This window comes from Muntiacus reevesi, chromosome 6 (genome assembly GCF_963930625.1).
Source record: "Muntiacus reevesi chromosome 6, mMunRee1.1, whole genome shotgun sequence".
NCBI lineage: Eukaryota > Metazoa > Chordata > Mammalia > Artiodactyla > Cervidae > Muntiacus > Muntiacus reevesi.
Genome location: NC_089254.1, coordinates 46,158,221 through 46,175,700, shown reverse-complemented (window position 1 = coordinate 46,175,700; position 17,480 = coordinate 46,158,221). Strand labels below are relative to the sequence as shown.

Here is a 17,480-nt window from a genome sequence, read left to right as displayed (position 1 = left end):
TGGTAGGGCCAGTAAGAAATTTTCCTCCTCAGTTCAAAATCTGCTATGTAAAGAGCACTGTGCAGGATTTCCCTTGTGGTCGGTGGTTAAGAATTGAGCCCCTGTGCTTCCAGTGGAGAGGGCATAGATTCAATCCCTGGCTGTGGAAATAAGATCCCACATGCCTCTTAGTAAAAATAAATAAATAAAAAGAGCACTATGGAAGGCTGGCTAAACCTAAAAATTACTCTCCTACTTGTATTGGTGGGTAACCTCCATTGTTATTAGTAGTAATCGTTATCTTCAAGTATTCAATTCAAGAATTGCTAAGTGTTAATTACTGTGCCAGGCATTGGGGATATAATTGGAAACAAGACAATGGCCCTGCTCTCAAAGAGTTTAGGCTTTAGTTGGGGAGGTGAGAGTTAAAACAGTATTTAATTACAACCATAAGTAATTAAATGACACTTGGAAGAAAAGTATACACACTACACACTCTATGGGAGTGTACAATAGGAGACCTACCTACTTTGGGGAAATGAGGGTCACAGGCCTCAGCTTACCTGAGGAAGGAGCTGAAGGACGAGTAGAAATTACCCGGGGAGAGAGGGAAGGGAAGAGTGTGTTGGCAGAAGGGAAAGTTGGTGTGAAGACCCTGAAGTAGGAAGGAGCTGGGTACACAAAAGGAACTCAATAAATATTTGTTGCAACAATGAATGAATGAATGAAGGAACAGCAAAGGACAGTGTGGGTGCAACAGTGGTACATGTGTCAGAAAAGAGTACAAGACGAGGCTCCAGACAGCAGCAGGGGTGAGATCCTGCAGGACCTATGGGCCTATCAAATCTACAAGCCAGGATTCTTATTTGTTATTTGGGTCAGCCATCTGAGTTCTTTCAAAAAAGATGTTAGTGTGCTAAATAGTACAGAAGAAAAATCTACACTATAAGTGGAAAAAATGAGAAACATAAATCATGTTTTAAAATTGTGCAAAAAAAAACTTACAGCCAGAAAAATAATGAAAATCCAGAAATGTAAAGATTTCTTTGAGACCTGAAGAGTTTCATTTGTGTATGTTCATAGGCAGCAGGTCTGTTGGCTGAGCTCTTTTCAATAGTATGAGTCGAGGAATATTTTCTTACTTCTCTCACAGCATCTATTAAAAAAAAAAAAAGGAAACACATTGCTTTTGGTTTTTAAGAATATAAGATTATTAATATAATGGAAAGTAGATTTAGCCCAAGTGACCTAACTTTTAGATAACGAATTTTAGCTAGGGGGTCTCTTTATAATACATGGGAGGATATTATGCTCAAAATAGATGCCAGTGGTAAACTTTGAATATAACAGTATTTTGCTTTTTTACTACTCATCTATGAGTTACCATCACTGCACTGTCTCTAATATCTGGCTACACTGCATTAAAATTCAACCTATTGACAATGACATATATAGGTCATATGCCATTACAATCAATTCCAGGCTAACCCATTACTCTTATTGCACTAGCATTTTTATTACATCTACTATAATTTTTTTTTACAGTGGAAGTGACAAATAGATTCAAGGGATTAGATCTGGTGCTTGAACTATGGACGAAGAACTATGGACGAAGGTTCGTGACATTGTACAGGAGGCAGTGATCAAGACCATGCCTGAGAAAAAGACACTGCAAAAAGGCAAAATGGTTGTCTGCGGTGGCCTTACAAATAGCTGAGAAAAGACGAGAAGAGAAAGGCAAAGAAGAAAAGGAAACATATACCTATTTAAATGCAGAGTTCCAAAGAAAAGCAAGGAGAGATAGGAAAGCCTTCCTCAGTGATCAATGCAAAGAAATAGAGGAACACAATAGAATGGGAAAGACCAGAAATCTCTTCAAGAAAATTAGAGATACCAAGGGAACATTTCATGCAAAGATGGGCACCATAAAGGACAGAAATGGTATGGACCTAACAGAAGCAGAAGATATTAAGAAGAGGTGGAAATAATACACAGAAGAACTGTACAAAAAACATCTTCACCACCCAGATAACCACGATGGTGTGATCACTCACCTAGAGCCAGACATCCTGGAATGAGAAGTCAAGTGGGCCTTAGAAGCACCACTACGAACAAAGCTAGGGGAGGTGATGGAATTCCAGTTGAGTTATTTTAAATCCTAAAAGATGATGCTGTGAAAGTGCTGCACTCAATATGCCAGCAAAACTGGAAAACTCAGCAGTGGTCACAGGACTGGAAAAGGTCAGTTTTCATTCCAATTCCAATTCCAAAGAAAGGCAATGCCAAAGAATGTTCAAACTACTGCACAATTGCATTCATCTCACACACTAGCAAAGTAATGCTCAAAATTCTCCAAGATAGGTTTCAATAGTACGTGAACCAAGAACTTTTAGACATTCAAGCTGGATTTAGAAAAGGCAGAGGAACCAGAGGTTAAATTGCCAACATCCACTGGATCATCGAAAAAGCAAGAGAGTTCCAGAAAAACATCTTACTTCTGCCTCATTGACTTCGCCAAAGCCTTTGTGTGGATCACAACACACTGTGGAAAATTCTTCAAGAGATGGGAATACCAGACCACCTGACCTGCCTCCTGAGAAATCTGTATGCAGGTCAAGAAGCAACAGTTACAACTGGACATGGAACAAAGGACTCTTTCCAATCTGGGAAAGGAGTGTGTCAGGGATGGATACTGTCACCCTGCTTATTTAACTTATATGCAGAGTGCATCATGCGAAATGCTGGGCGGGATGAAGCACAAGGTGGAATCAAGATGGCTGGGAGAAATATCAGTAACCTCAGATATGTAGATGACACCACCCTTATGGCAGAAAGTGAAGAACTAAGAACCTCTTGATGAAAGTGAAAGAGGAAAGTGAAAAAGCTGGCCTAAAGTTCAGCATTCAAAAAGTAAGATCATTGGATCTGGTTCCATCACTTCGTGGCAAATAGATGGGGAAACAATGGAAACAGTGACAGACTTTAATTTCTTGGGCTCCAAAATCACTGCAGATGGTGACGGCAGCCATGAAATTAAAAGATGCTTGCTCCTTGGAAGAAAAGATATGACCAACCTAGACAGTATATTAAAAAGCACAGACATTACTTTGCTAACAAAGGTCCATCTCGTCAAAGCTCTGGTTTTTCCAGTAGTCATGTATGGATGCGAGAGTTGGACCATAAAGAAAGTTGAGCACCAAGAACTGATGCTTTTGAACTGTGGTGTTGGAGAAGACTCTTGAGAGTTCCTTCTACTGCAAGGAGATCAAACCAGTCTATCCTAAAGGAAATTAACGCTGAGTATTCATTGGAAGGACTGATGCTGAAGCTGAAACTCCAATAACTTTGGCCACTGGCCACCTGATGTGAAGAACTGATTCATTAGAAAAGACCCTGATGCTGGGCAAGATTGAAGGCAGGGGGAGAAGGGGATGACAGAGGATGAGATGGCTGGATGGCATCACCGACTCAAAGGCCCCAAGTTTGAGCAAGCTCCGGGAGTTAGTGGTGGACAGGGAAGCCTGGTGTGCTGCAGTCCATGGGGTCGCAGAGTCGGACACAACTGAGTGACTGAAGTATTACTCTTTTTAAAAAAACCGAAGTAGAGTTGATTTGCAATGTTTCAGGTATACAGCAGAGTGATTCAGTTATATAGTTATCTTTATTCCTTTTTGAGATTTTCCCCATTATATTATTACAAGATACTGAATATAATTCTGTGCTATGCAGCAGGTCCTTGTTGTTTACCTATTTTATATATAGGCTACTATTATTTTAAATTATTGACATGTTAGAAGTATTTGGTTACACTGAGATTTCTACTGGCAAAAATTTGTTGAAATGGGATTGACCTATGGTAGTATATGATCCCTCAAGTGTCCTGTGGATGGCACCTGTTACTGAAAATGTTCAGAGAGCTGCTCTTTTGATACTTTCAGTTCTGTTAAGTCTCAGATTCAGGGGAATCACTTTTCTCTAGTGGGAGACAGATTTCAGATTAGCATCTTTATTTGGTGTACTCTTAAGTCATTGGATTCTTGTAGTTTCCTGGGAAGGTATCTGCCTTCTATGTCACAAAGACCAGTGGAATATAAGCAAGTCAGGTTGTTCCTTTCACGTAGTCATAAACATTCCTAGGGAAGAGTCACTGCCTTATAGGAAAGAGATTCTAGTTGAAAAACAGCTAATTTTAACCCCTATCTTACTTAATTTTTTTAATAGCACTTTGAGCTAAAATTCACATAACATTTACCCTTAAAATTGTATTTGGTGGTTTTGAGTATATTCACAAAGTTGTATAACCAACAGCTGAATATTTTCATCAACCAACGGAAAGCCCATATCCATTCTTGCCCTCCCTGCACATCCTGGCAACCACTAATCTACTTTCTGTCTCTATGGATTTGGCTATTCTAGACATTTGATATAGATGGAATCATATTTTATGTGTTCTTTTGTGTTTGGCTTCCTTTACTTCACATATTTTCAAGGTTCATCTATGTTGCATCAAGTTACATAGATGAACTTGCTTTATTACTTTTTATAACTGAATAATTCTCTGTTGTACAGCTACACCACATTTGGTTTATCCATTCAAGAGATGATGGATATTTGGATTTTCTCCAGTTTTTAGCTATTATGAACCATGGTGCCATGAAGATTCATGTACAAGTTTTTATAGTGACATACGTTTTCATTTCTCTTGGTATATACCTATGAGTGGAATTGCTGGATCATATGGTAACTCCCAAGCAGTGCTAGAGGTAAAGAACCTGTCTGCCAATGCAAGAGATGTAAAAGAAGCAGGTTTGATCCCTGGGTTGGGAAGATGTCCTGGAGGAAGGCATCACAACCCACTTCAGTATTCTTAGCTGGAGAATCCCATGGACAGAGGTGCCTGGTGGGCTACAGTCCACAGAATTGCAAAGAGCTGAACATGACTGAAGTGACTCAGCACGCATGCATGGTAACTCTATGTTTAACTTTTTGAGGAACTGCCAAACTTTTCCCAAAGCAGCTTTATCAGTTTACATTCCCAGTGTTATATAAATTGGGATGGTTCCAATCACACATCTTCATCAGCGTTTGTTATTATCTGTCTTTTAGATTATAACTACCCTAGTGAGTATGAAGTGCTATTTCACTGCAATGATAGTTTTTTTCAACTGAAAAAAAATAATTTATTTCCATTTTCTTTAATTCCTTCTAACAATGTTTTTGTAGCTTTAAGCGTTGAGATCTTGTACATCCTTTATAAAGTTCTTTTCTAAAAACAAGAAGTTTTTAGGCTTCTTGTTGTACTTATAAAAGTAATTAAAAATTTTTCAATTTTAAATTGTTGCTTAATAGCATAGCACTTCATTTTGTATATTGACCTTTTATTTTGTGATTCACTATACTTCTTTGACACAGTATTTTTCTTGTAGACGCTTTAGGATTTTCTAAATAAATAATCATGTCATCTTCAAATGACTGTTTTACTTTTTAATTTAAAATCTTAATGCTTTGTATATTTTTCTTAACTTATTATCTCGGTTAGAAAATCTACTACTTAATTGAACAAAAATAGTCAAAGTGAATATCCTTGCTTTGTTCCCAACCTTACGGGGCTAACTTTCAACATCTGACTAAGGATGATACTAGCTCTAGACTTTTGTAGATGCTCTTCATCAGAATGAGGAAGCTTCCTTCTATTTGTAATTTGCTAATTAAAAATAATTTGATGTTTGTATATACTGTAAAATAGTTACAAGTCCATCACCATGCATTTACAGAATTTCTTTTTTCTTATGATGCAAAATTTCTTTCAACATCTACTCTCCTAGCAATTTTCAAATGTGCAATACAGAATTATTAACTAAGTCACCATGCTGTTCATTATATCTCTATGACTTATTTGTTTTATAACTGGAAGCTTATATGTCTTCACTCCCTTTACCTATATTGCCCACCCCCACCCCTGGCAACCACCAATCTGTCCCCTGTATCTATGAACTTGATTTCATTTTTTAAGATTCCACATATGAATGAGATCTTACAGTATTCGTCTTTCACTTAGCATAATGTCCTCAAGGTCGATTTATGTGGACGCAAAAGGCAAGATTTCTTTTTTTTTTGGTCATTTCTAAGATTGCCTCAAAATAAGAGCATGCCAACCACTACAAAACAACTAAAAACAAAATAGTCTTTATGAGCCATTTTGAGCAGTCTAGAGGAACCAAACAGTACTTTGAAGTCATTGTTGTTTTCCTGGTTTAGCTGCTAAGTCGTGTCTGACTCTTGTGACCCCATGAACTGTAGCCCGCCTGGCTCCTCTGTCCATGGGATTTCACAGGCAAGAATGCTGGAGTGGGTTGCCATTTCCTTCTCCAGGGGATCTTCCCAACCAGGGACAGAACCTGTATCTGCTACATTGGCAGGTGGATTCTCTACCACTGAGCCACCTGTGAAGTGTGATGTCATTACTACTTGGCAATTAAACAGGGATAATACTCCTGGATCCATTATGCAGAAATGCTAAAGATTAAGCAGTACTACCACAGAAGAACACAAACCCATTTGTAGAATGCATTGCTTATATAATAGTAAAGAAACCGTGTCTGAAAAGTGGGATGGGGGGGCAACAATAAGAGGAGGATGTGACACTTAGTCAATTTTCTATAAGGCACATGGAGATCATCTTTTTGTAGGATCAATTCTGTAAGTGTTCAAATTCCCGAGAAGCATTTCTGCTGACACTAAATAAATTCTCCCGGGTTTCCTACTTCCTTTCTGCCTGTTCCAACTTGCTAAAACACATACACACTTTGCAGTTAGTATTGGCTCTAGGAATATAAACATCTAGTAATGATTATTACACCAACAAGGAAAAAATTCCAAAATAAAAGATGAATTGTGTTGAGTAATTCAAACCTACTGGGTCTGCATTATTTACACCAATGTCATTTTAGTGAATGAGAACAGTGGACTACGTACTTTACATATGTAAGTGCATATTATTCTTTCAACACCTTAGTGAAGTAGGTGTTATTCCCCTGTTCTGAGACGGAAACACTGAGACTTCATGGGTAAGTCCCTGTTTGACTGTCTTTATCATCCAGGGTTAAAGGCCCCACATTAATCATCCATGATGTTCCTATTCTCTGGGAGTTAATTACTTCCTCTGCCCATAGATATAGAGTCCTGCCAGCAGCCATGATTTTGCTCTGTGATCCTGGACCCTGGCCATAGCTCCTCAGATGAGGATTGGATACCCAGTGTTATGATTTTTTCTTCCTTAGAACTGGAATTTAGAAATGGCTAGTTAATCCTCACATATGGCTGGCATGACAAAACTTAGCAGCTGTATATAATTCTGGCCTGGAAATTGAGTATCAGAGTCTGTAGAGATAAGGAAGAAGAAGTAGACCAAGGGAGAAATACAGGACACTAAAAGGACACTTCACTTCCTATGAATTTGGCTTCCTTCATTTTTCAGGCCACACTGAAACAACCCTTTATTTAAATTTTCCCTTTCATGCTCAAGTGAGCTGATGCTGGTTTCTGATTTATGTAACCAAAAGAACCTTGGCTAAAGTTGTCATTCTTTATATGGCTATGTGGCAGTTTTCAGTAGAAATTCTGGTGATAATTTTAGAGTTAGAAGGACACAGTACACTCTTGGAGCTACTAAGAGCTGTGGAGATTATTTCCTCTATTTTGCAAATGGCTAAACCAAACTCAGAGAGATGAAATGACATTCCAAAGGTCATTTAGTTAGCTGGTGACAAAGTTGGAACCTGGTTTTCCTTATTGTTTTTCACCTGCTTGCTGTGATTTCTTCTATGGCTAGAGATTCAGTCAGTAACATTAAGAACATACCATGAGACAAACACAGTTTGAAGTGAAGTGCAAATCCATTCACATCCTGATGCAATGACTTACTCATACCTTCTCATGCCATTTATTTCCAGTTTATAAAGAGGATTCCCCTCCAGAGGTTAGTAATATGGAAGATGAGAAACATTTTCTCACAAGAGAGTGGCACACATGGTGGTTATGGCCCAGGCTGACACCTGTGAAACCTGCCTAACTCACAACACAACTCTGAGGGAATTCTGAGGGACAACACACTGCAGTGGTTTTAAAAGCTGAATTGCCAAGAAGTAGCTGGGTGATCTCTGACAAGTTACATAATCTCTCTGAGCTCAGTTCTTAAAAGCTTCTAAAAAGCATGGCAATTTACTCCTAAAAAGCATGACAATTATTTTGACTCATGGAATTTCTAATCTGACAAAAACCTTAAGAGTCTACTTCAAGGGAAAAGTAGTGTCTGGGATGTTGCAATACCTCTGCCAGCATCTGGACAAACATAAAGGAGGCCTGTCACCAAGGGACAGGATTTATACCCACGGCCAGTAGCTGAACCACCCTGGCATCAAGGGACAGATATTTTGACTATTAAGAGTTTTCTACTACTAACGACCTATAATCAAACAGGGAAATGATGGAAAAATCTGCACGTTTTTGAAGCAGACAACGAACCCCTCACTAGGTGAAAGAGGTTAACTGTATGCTGCACACAAGCATGTAGACCCTGGACTGGCTGGAAACAGAAGGTTGATAATGCTGACTCCCAACTGCCTCACCACCAACCCCTCAGAAGGATGTGCACAGGCTGATCACGCCCTCTTTCAAACATTACTATAAAACTCTTCACTACCCCTTCGAGGTTGGGACATGCAGTTTGGAGGGCATTAGCCCACTGTGGCCCCCTCTGCCTGACAAAGCAAATAAAGCTATTCTTTTCCACTTCAAAAAAAAAGCTTGCTTCTAATTTCTAAGGTGCTTGTTATGAAAATTTCAAACATGTGGAAAAACTAGTACAATAAACATCCATATTTCCACTACCTAGATTCAACAATTGTTAGCATTTGCCATATTTATTATTTTTTAAACCAACTGAAAGTAAGTTGTAAATATCATGAGACTTTACTTCTACGTATTGCAGCATGCAATTCCTGAGCATAAGGACATAACCCTAGGTAACAGGTGTTGGTAAACTTTTTCTGTAAAGAGCAAGTTGTGTGTGTCAGGCCACACGGTCTCTGTTTCAACTACTGCACTCTGTAGTTGTTCATACACAGACAACACATAAACAGAACAGCATGGTATGTTCCAATAAAACTTTATTTACAAAAATAGGCAACTGGTCTGCAGGTTATAGGTGGCTGACTTCTTCTATATAATAACAACATTGATATCATAACCAAAGTTAACAAAAACTCCCCAATATTATCTAACAAATAGTCTACATTCAAATTTTTGCAGTAGTACCCAAATGTCTGTGCTATAGTTGTCTTTCAACCAGGGTCCAATCAAGATTCACACCCTGCATCTAAAACTTCTTTTGAGGGCCATTGCTCTGTTTGTCTCCCAAATAGTTAAACCTGTAGATAACTAAGACACCACAATAACAAAGGACTGTATAACTGCTAATTCTGAAAACTAGGCTATGCATTGCAGCATTTAAATCTTAAAACAACATAAAAGAGATTAAGAACCACTGTACTCTGCTGCAATTTATACTTGTATATATATAACAGTAATAATATCTATCAACATATCAATTATCTACTCCATATACTATCATATACTATACCAAGTCAACTGTATACCAATGGCAGCACCAACTTAATTAAAAACCAATCAATAATAATTCATTAATGATAATAATAATATAAAATATTATAGTTAAGCTTAGTCAAAGGAGGACTCTAGTACTTACCTAGAAACAGAACAATCAATAGGATTATAATAGTAAGAAAAGCCTTGTTCCAGAAACTTGCAATTTTACCCCAAACGCTAAAGGAAAATATCTTCTGCCATCTGTAAAGCAATACAATTACATCAGGTGTAAAAAGTCAAGAGAACACGTTGAGATACTTTCTAAACACTAAATTAACGTTTTGGCAATTGTGTAGTGAGTGAAAAGAACTACGGAAATTTAATTTTTTGTCATGTAAGAGAACTGTCAATTCTTATCAAGAATATCTCATGAAATAAAGAACAACTTTAAAATTTAATAAAAATCTGACATTTGACTGTCTTCTGTCTGGTGGCTTAAATATTCTTAAGTAAAAGTAACTTCTGAAGTAAATACACATCATCAAAACCTTAAATAGGAATTCTCACAGTAAAAATGTTAAATTACTGATAGAAGTTATCACTTTATATCATTTTCCTTATCAGGATAATGACTCAGAAATAACAAAGATCTATTATTCTGACAACTAATAACATTTCAGGGTTAAGGGGTCTGACTTTCTACACTATTTATTTTTATAATAAAAAAAATAGATGCAGTTTCAATGGCTACTCCAAGTAAAAAAGTTTTTCTACTTTTACCATAAGGAAATTAAGAAAATCATTGGACTATTATACACACATTAAATCACTGAGCTATTCTACAATGTGTGTGTAATACTGTATTACATACATAGTAAAGAGCAAAAGTCTTAAATATATAGCTTGAAAGGGACCTCCCTGGCAGTTCAGTGGTTAGGACTCTGCACTTTCACTGCTGAGGGTCCAGTTTCAATCCCTGGTTGAGTAACTAAGATCCCACAAGATGCATGGCGTAGCAAAAAAAGAAAAAAAATCTCTCTCTCTCTCTCGAGGGATTTTTATGTGTTTATACCCAAGTAATTATATTCAGATCATTACTTGAACATAGAGAAAATGAAATAGGGCAACAGTCTAGATGGAATGAACAACATGAGCAAAGACACATAGGTAAGAAAGCATGAGTTATCCATGGCAAAGAGTGACAAACTGAAAAGGTATCAAATTTCACACGAGGGCATTTTAAATGAGGAACACATTAACTGAGTCCAAAGGAGACATATAAAGATAAGCACTTAAGTAAACTTCAGATTTCCTTTCATGGACCACAGCCTTGTAGTGGTGTGCGGGCCACTACATAAGCGTAGGGCTTGTATAATTCAATGAAGTCGAGCCATGCCGTAAAGGGCCACCAAAGATGGACGGGTCATCGTGAAGAATTCTGATAAAATGTGGTCAACTGGAGGAAGAAATTGGAAACCAGTCCAGTATTCTTGCTGTAAGAACCCCATAAACAGAATGAAAAGGCAAAAAGATATGACACTGGAAGATGAGCGCCCCCGCCCCGGTTGGAAGGTGTCTAATATGCTAGTGGGGAAGAGCAAACGGCAATTACTAATAGTTCCAGAAAGAATGATGCAGCTGGGCCAAAGCAGAAATGACGCTCAGTTGTGGATGTGTCTGGTGGTGAAAGTAAAGTCTGATCCTGTAAAGAACATTGCGTAGGAACCTGGAATGTTAGGTCCATGAATCAAGGTAAAATGGACGTGGTCAAGCAGGAGATGCCAAGAGTGAACATCCACATTTTAGGAATCAGTGAACTAAAATGGATGGGAATGGGCGAATTTAATTCAGATGACCATTGTATCTATGTGGGCAAGAATCCCTTAGAAAAAAAGGGAGTAGGCCTTCATAACCAACAAAAGAGTCCGAAATGCAGTACTTGGGTGAAATTTCAAAAACGAGAGAATGATCTTGGTTCATTTCCAAGGCAAACCATTCAACATAACAGTATTCAAGTCTATGCCCCAATCACTAAATGCCAAAGTAGCTGAACCTGCATGGTACTATGAAGACCTTCAAGAACTAATACCAAAAAAAAAACAATGTGCTTTTCATCACAGGGGATTGGAATGCAAAAATAGGAAGTCAAGAGACACCTGAAGTAATAGGCCAAACTTGCCTTAAAGTACAAAATGAAGCAGGGCAAAGGCTAACAGAGTTTTGTTAGGAAAGCACACTGGTCATAGCAAACACCCTTTTCCAACAACACAAGAGTTGACTGTACACATGGAATCATCAGATGGTCAATACCAAAATCAGGCTGCTTATTTTCTTTGCAGCCAATGATGGAGAAGCTCTATGCATGCTCAGTCGCTCAGTTGTCTCCGACTCTTTGGTTACCTCATGGACTGTTGCCCCCAGGCTTTTCTATTGCAGCAAGTGAGTTCAGTAGTTGTGGCTTGCAGGGTATAGAACGCAGGCTCAACAGTTGTGGTGCATGGGCTTAGCTGCTCCGTGGCAAGTGCAATCTTCCCAGACCAAGGACTGAACCTGTGTCCCCTGAACTGGCAGGCAAGAGTCTTATTCACTGTGCCACCAGAGAAGTTCCTTAAGATTATGTTTTGAAAACAACTCTAATAATAACCTGAAGTTTGTGGGGAGACAGAGTTGATATGGATGCAGTTTTTTTTTGCCTCTTTGCTTCCAACTCCAAGAATACTATTCAAATTTTTCATTACAAAGATTTGTATTTTTAGAAAGAGAACTAGCAATACCTTGACCTAGGTCCAAATGTAAATTCACATTTCAAGTAAGTCAACAATATAAAAGGGAATACAAAAGGAGACCCGCCCCCACCAGAGGGAACAATTAGCAGTTTATAAGGGTTGATATAAGGAAAAGCTAATAACAGTTACTATGTAGAGTCCTTACTATACTTCCCTTCTAAGCACTTTTACATGGCTTAGCTCATTTAATCACCAAAACCACCGTATGAGGCGGATACTAGTATTACCTTCATTTTACAGATGAGGAAGGTTTACAGATGTAAACCTCCATTTTACATCTCTGGCCAGAGATGGTAAATAACTTGCCCAAAGTCATACAGTAGTATGCAGAGTTTTGATATAACCCCAGGCAGTCTAATCTCTGAATATGTGTCTTTCACTAGTGGGTTATGTGAGAAAAACAAAAGTAGAGAGCCAAAGTATGATAAATGAACACTGAAGCCTTTTCTTTGAAGAGTAAGGTGATTACACATGTAAAAGGATAAAAAGATGTGAATACACACAGTAAGGACATATTGTAAATGATCTGTGGACATACATATATACATATATATATACCATGTTTTTCTAGTGTATATTTGTCCAAGAGGATAAATTTATGTAATGTGTGTACATGTACTCAAATCTACCAAACAGCTACTTTATCAGGATAGAAAAAAATATATTATTTGATAGGAAGAAAAAGATCCATAATCTATAAACCATTTTGAGGGAGAAAAGATCAACTGACAAATTTTTTTTTTCAAATCCTAAAGTTTTATAAGTTAGATGTTAGATGTTTATAAATAACATCTTTTTTCTCTTACATATAGGATTCTACTGTTACAAGTATTACCAAAAAGTCGAAAAGGGTCTGAGGATTTGAAACAAAATCAATAGGATAAGAGACAAAGTGATGAAACAGAGCACTAGACTGAAGGGCAGATTCTTATCCTGAATCTGCCAAAGCTCAACTAGATGACACTTAGGCCACCTTCTCATAGAATGAATAGGTTGAATAAAGTTCAAAAATCTCAAAGGACCCTTCTTATAATTCTATTTTTTCTTTCGTAAGCAAGAAAATAGTAATGGCACAGCTGAGAGATAAAAACGAAGTGAGTAGAAATCCAGGTAGGTAGGAAGAAAGTTAAAAGTTGTGGAAGATTACTGGACCCTGAAGATGAACCAACCTGTCCACAGGGCAGGAAGAGAAATGCAGATGCAGAAAACAGTCTTGTGGGCACAAGGTCAGGGTGGGAGTGGGGTGGGGGGGTGAACTGGGAGATCGGGATTGACATATATATTCACTACTACTCATCAAGTAGCTAGCTAGTGGGAACATGCTAAAGCACAGGAAACTCAGCTCAGTCCTCTGTGATGATTCAGATGGGTAAGAAAAGGGGGTGGGGTGGGAGAGAGGCCCAAGAGGGAGGGAACATATGTATGCATATAGCTGACTGACTTCATCATACCCCAGAAACTACCACAATATGGTAAAGCAATTATATCCCAATTTAAAAAAAAGATAAAAACCTTCATAAGTCTCTTCAAGTCAAGGAATCTTACTAAATTTCAGTGGGTTATCTGTAGGATCTCATTAATGAAAGATTTTCTTTTACATGAACAAATGTGTTGCAACACTTTTACACATTCACACTGCCAAGTCTGGATCTAAAACTGAACTCCTAAAAAGTAGGTTACAATAGGGGTGGAGAGAGTTAAGGCTACAACTGAAATCCTACTGAAAGATCTTTGACGGTCTTTTACTAAGAAACTCATGTTAAAGAATGGTTCTGATACTTTGCATATTCAGCACTTTTAATTTATACTCATTAATTCTGCATGGGGATAAAGCAGTAAAACTGCCATTAAATGAATACAAATGAATTATGTAAGACCAAAACTAAGAATCATTTACTGGCATAAGTTTCCAAATTGTCTTTCCACTGTTCCAGTGAAATCTCTCTGCATTATGGTGTACTGTAAACATCATTTATCCATTTACTTTTATTTGGCTCACTACTCTAATTCAGGGCAATAAAACAAAAGTAAAAGCTAACAAAACATATAAAAAGGATGACCATCACTTTATTACATCTATAATTAACATAACCAAAAGGAAGAGGGACGAAGACCTTCTCCTTTTAGAAGGGAGGGGGAAAAGTTATTGTACATATGTGTGTGCTCATTCACTCAGTCGTGTCCGACTCTGTGCTATCCCATGGACTGCAGCCCACCAGGCTCCTCTGTCCACAGAATTCTCCTGGCAAGAATACTGGAGTGGGTTGCCATGCTCTTCTCCAATTTGTACATATAATAAAAAGCTTTATGAAGTGATACTTTAATATGGTCATTAGCTATTACTTAATTGGCGTGTGAGTTTATTTTTAAAGAGCGCCTTTTATAGAATCAGCACTGGAATTCTTTGAGAGAAAACTTTTTCTGTAACACACTCAACCGTCTAAAGAGCTCATCATATATGTGGCTGTAACGATTTGGTGGGTTCCTACCTCTGAGGAGGAATAAAAGGTAGACAGAAGATTAAAATGAGTCCTATTTCAGCGTAAAGAAAAGTTGCAACTGCCGCCCATTGAAGTGTCATTGTTTTTCTTCACACCTAAATAGAGAAACACTTAATTTACTCTGTAGCCTTTCAAAGAAAATTCGGTTTAAGGAGCGGCCCTTGGGGCGCGAGGCTTCCGGCCTGGAGGTTGCCGGGGTCCGACACTCCCCTAAAAGGGAGGCGCCCGGCAGTGGCCCGGGGCGGGGAAGGGAAAGGGGAGAGAGGAGGGAGCCGGTCGAGAGTGGGCCCAGAGGCCCGAGTGGGCATCTCCCCGGCGAGCCTTACGGAAGCGGCCAGGCGGCACCGCGGTCGTGCTTTCGGTCCAGGTTCACGGCGTCAGCTGCCCAACGCCACCCTCCCCTAACGCCCGAGTCCGGCCCCCACCCCCACGCCCGCTCCCGCCTCGCGAACGCGCCGAGGGAAGGGCCGGCCCCGCGGACCAGCCGCGGCGATAGCAGCGCGACCCCGCGCCCCACGCCGCCGGGAGGCCCGCGGGGCTCTCGCCCAGCCTTACCCCGCCTGCGGCCGCCCGGCTCCCCGCGCTGCTCCGCGGCCGCCGACGCGCGGGACGTCACACGCCGCGGCGGGGGAGGGAGCGGGCCCTCCCCTCCCCCCCCGCCACCCGCGGACCCTCCGGGCTCCGGCCTCGGGGGCGGGGCCCCGCCGACCGGCCGGGCGGTGCGAACGCGCGGAGGAGCGTTAATCGTTTCTAATTGGGTGGTGGCGCCCCTGGGTGACGAAGACTCTCCGGTCTGGTGCTTAGGGGCTCCCAGGGCAAGGTCTTCTGGGGAGCCAGCTTACCATTTCTAATAAAGGGTGGTTGGGTGGGAGGCGTGCGGTTAACCGACGTTCTGAAGGAGCGTGTGGGGTCGCGCGAGAGACGGGGGCGTCGGGGCGGGCTGCACAGGGTGCTGCCAGTTTAGTGAACGTGGTTAAAACACTCCTTCCTGGTCTGTATTTCACCGTGGGCAGTTTCGTTGGCCGGAACAAGCTAGAAGTTACATATTAGAAAGGCCAGGATCTGGTGATTGTGCCGAATTCTCTGAAAATGTAGAATAGGTAGCGTCCAACATCTCGTGTAAGGGTTTCCCGTTTTGGCCACGGGCTCGGAAGAGGAAATACACTTTAGGGATTGGGGCCTAACTGGAAAGGAGAACAACGTAGGTATGGGTGCATTTTTTCAATTACTCTTTTCCGGGTATTCAAATTAGGTGAATACACTCAAATTATGACAGTTTCCCCCCCCCTCAATATTAACAACATATTAGAAATGCACATCAAAGTATTCTCCTGTAGAGGATTATTTTGGGAACATTAAATAAATGATAAAAATAAGAGGTGGTTATTGAATATAAAAACACATGTAAGTCAGTGTTTTCTCTGTCACAAATATACTTGATTATATAGAAAAGACAACATAGGTTAACCATAAGGGACTTAGAAAAAAACAATTAAGGCGTCTAGAACTCCTTGCCCTTTCCACTGGCTCCTTGAAAACGCTGTGCACCTTACTCTAATTAAAATGGCCATTGTTCTCACAACACAGGTAATTCACCTCAGAGTTAATTAACAAATTTACAAATGACTACGTTTTGACTGTAACTCCCTATGTGCTAATATGGTACTCATATTTAATGAAAAGCAGTTATCTTTAAAAATCCATTAACTGAAAAATGAAAGCACAGAGTGTACCTTAAAAAGTATTACAACGGGTGCTATGTTAAAATGGATTTCTCATATTCCCAAATTCGTGAATTAACTAGTTCTAGATAACTGCTTATAAATTATGTTGGCGATATAGACCACTATCTTAATTATAGAACTGTTTTTAACAAATCGAGGTAATTCTTGCAGTAGCACCTTCACCGCCAATAAAATTGTTAGCAGTATCTCCAAACTATGGAACTTTTTAAAAATTTTTTTCAGTTTTTTGACTGTGCCGTGCCACTTGGCTTGTGACAATCTTAGTTCCCTGACCAGGAGACTGAAGCAGCACACTTCATGGTGAAAGCCAGGAAAACTAACCACTGTACTGCCAGGGTATTCCCTAAGCCATGGAACTCTAAAGTTAAAATTATCCTCAACTGCTGGGAGGCATAAAAATAACATAACCACCCCAAAAATGGTATGAAAATTAGAGTTTTAAATAAAACCTGGTTACTCTTTTCCAGGAAATAATATTTCAAGTACACAGTTGTCTTTGGTATCTGTGGGGCATTGGTTCTAGGACTCTTGCAGGTGCCAAAATTTGTGGATGCTTAAGTCCTATATATAAAATGTTTGAGCTCCAAGGGCCAACTGTGTAATTATCTCTAGACTATTGACCAAATTTTTATATTTAAGATGTAGGAGATAAAAATTAATATATCATTTATATACAGGACTGATGCTGAAACTCCCGATACTTTGGCCACCTGATGTAAAGAAGCAACACATTGGAAAAGACCCTGATGCTGGGAAAGATTGAAGGCGATAGAAGGGGACGACAGAGGATGAGATAGTTGGATGGTATCACTGACGTGACATCACGTGACATGAGTTTGAGTAGGCTTTGGGAGCTGGTGATG

General features: G+C 39.5%; 1 protein-coding gene across 2 annotated transcripts in view; it reads right to left on the bottom strand.

The window, feature by feature from the left end:
* The window catches only part of LOC136171141 (B-cell receptor-associated protein 29), a 50,459-nt gene extending 34,886 nt beyond the window's left edge, over nt 1-15,573 (bottom strand). For both annotated transcript variants that reach the window (XM_065939844.1, XM_065939845.1), the window contains exons 1-4: nt 15,428-15,573; nt 14,861-14,967; nt 9,746-9,846; nt 985-1,135 (exon numbers count right to left, since the gene is read on the bottom strand). In XM_065939844.1, coding sequence (XP_065795916.1) covers nt 985-1,135; nt 9,746-9,846; nt 14,861-14,952 — 344 coding nt within the window. In that variant the 5' untranslated portion in view covers nt 14,953-14,967; nt 15,428-15,573. The remainder of the gene's footprint in view (nt 1-984; nt 1,136-9,745; nt 9,847-14,860; nt 14,968-15,427) is intronic.
* Nucleotides 15,574-17,480: the final 1,907 nt, after the last annotated feature.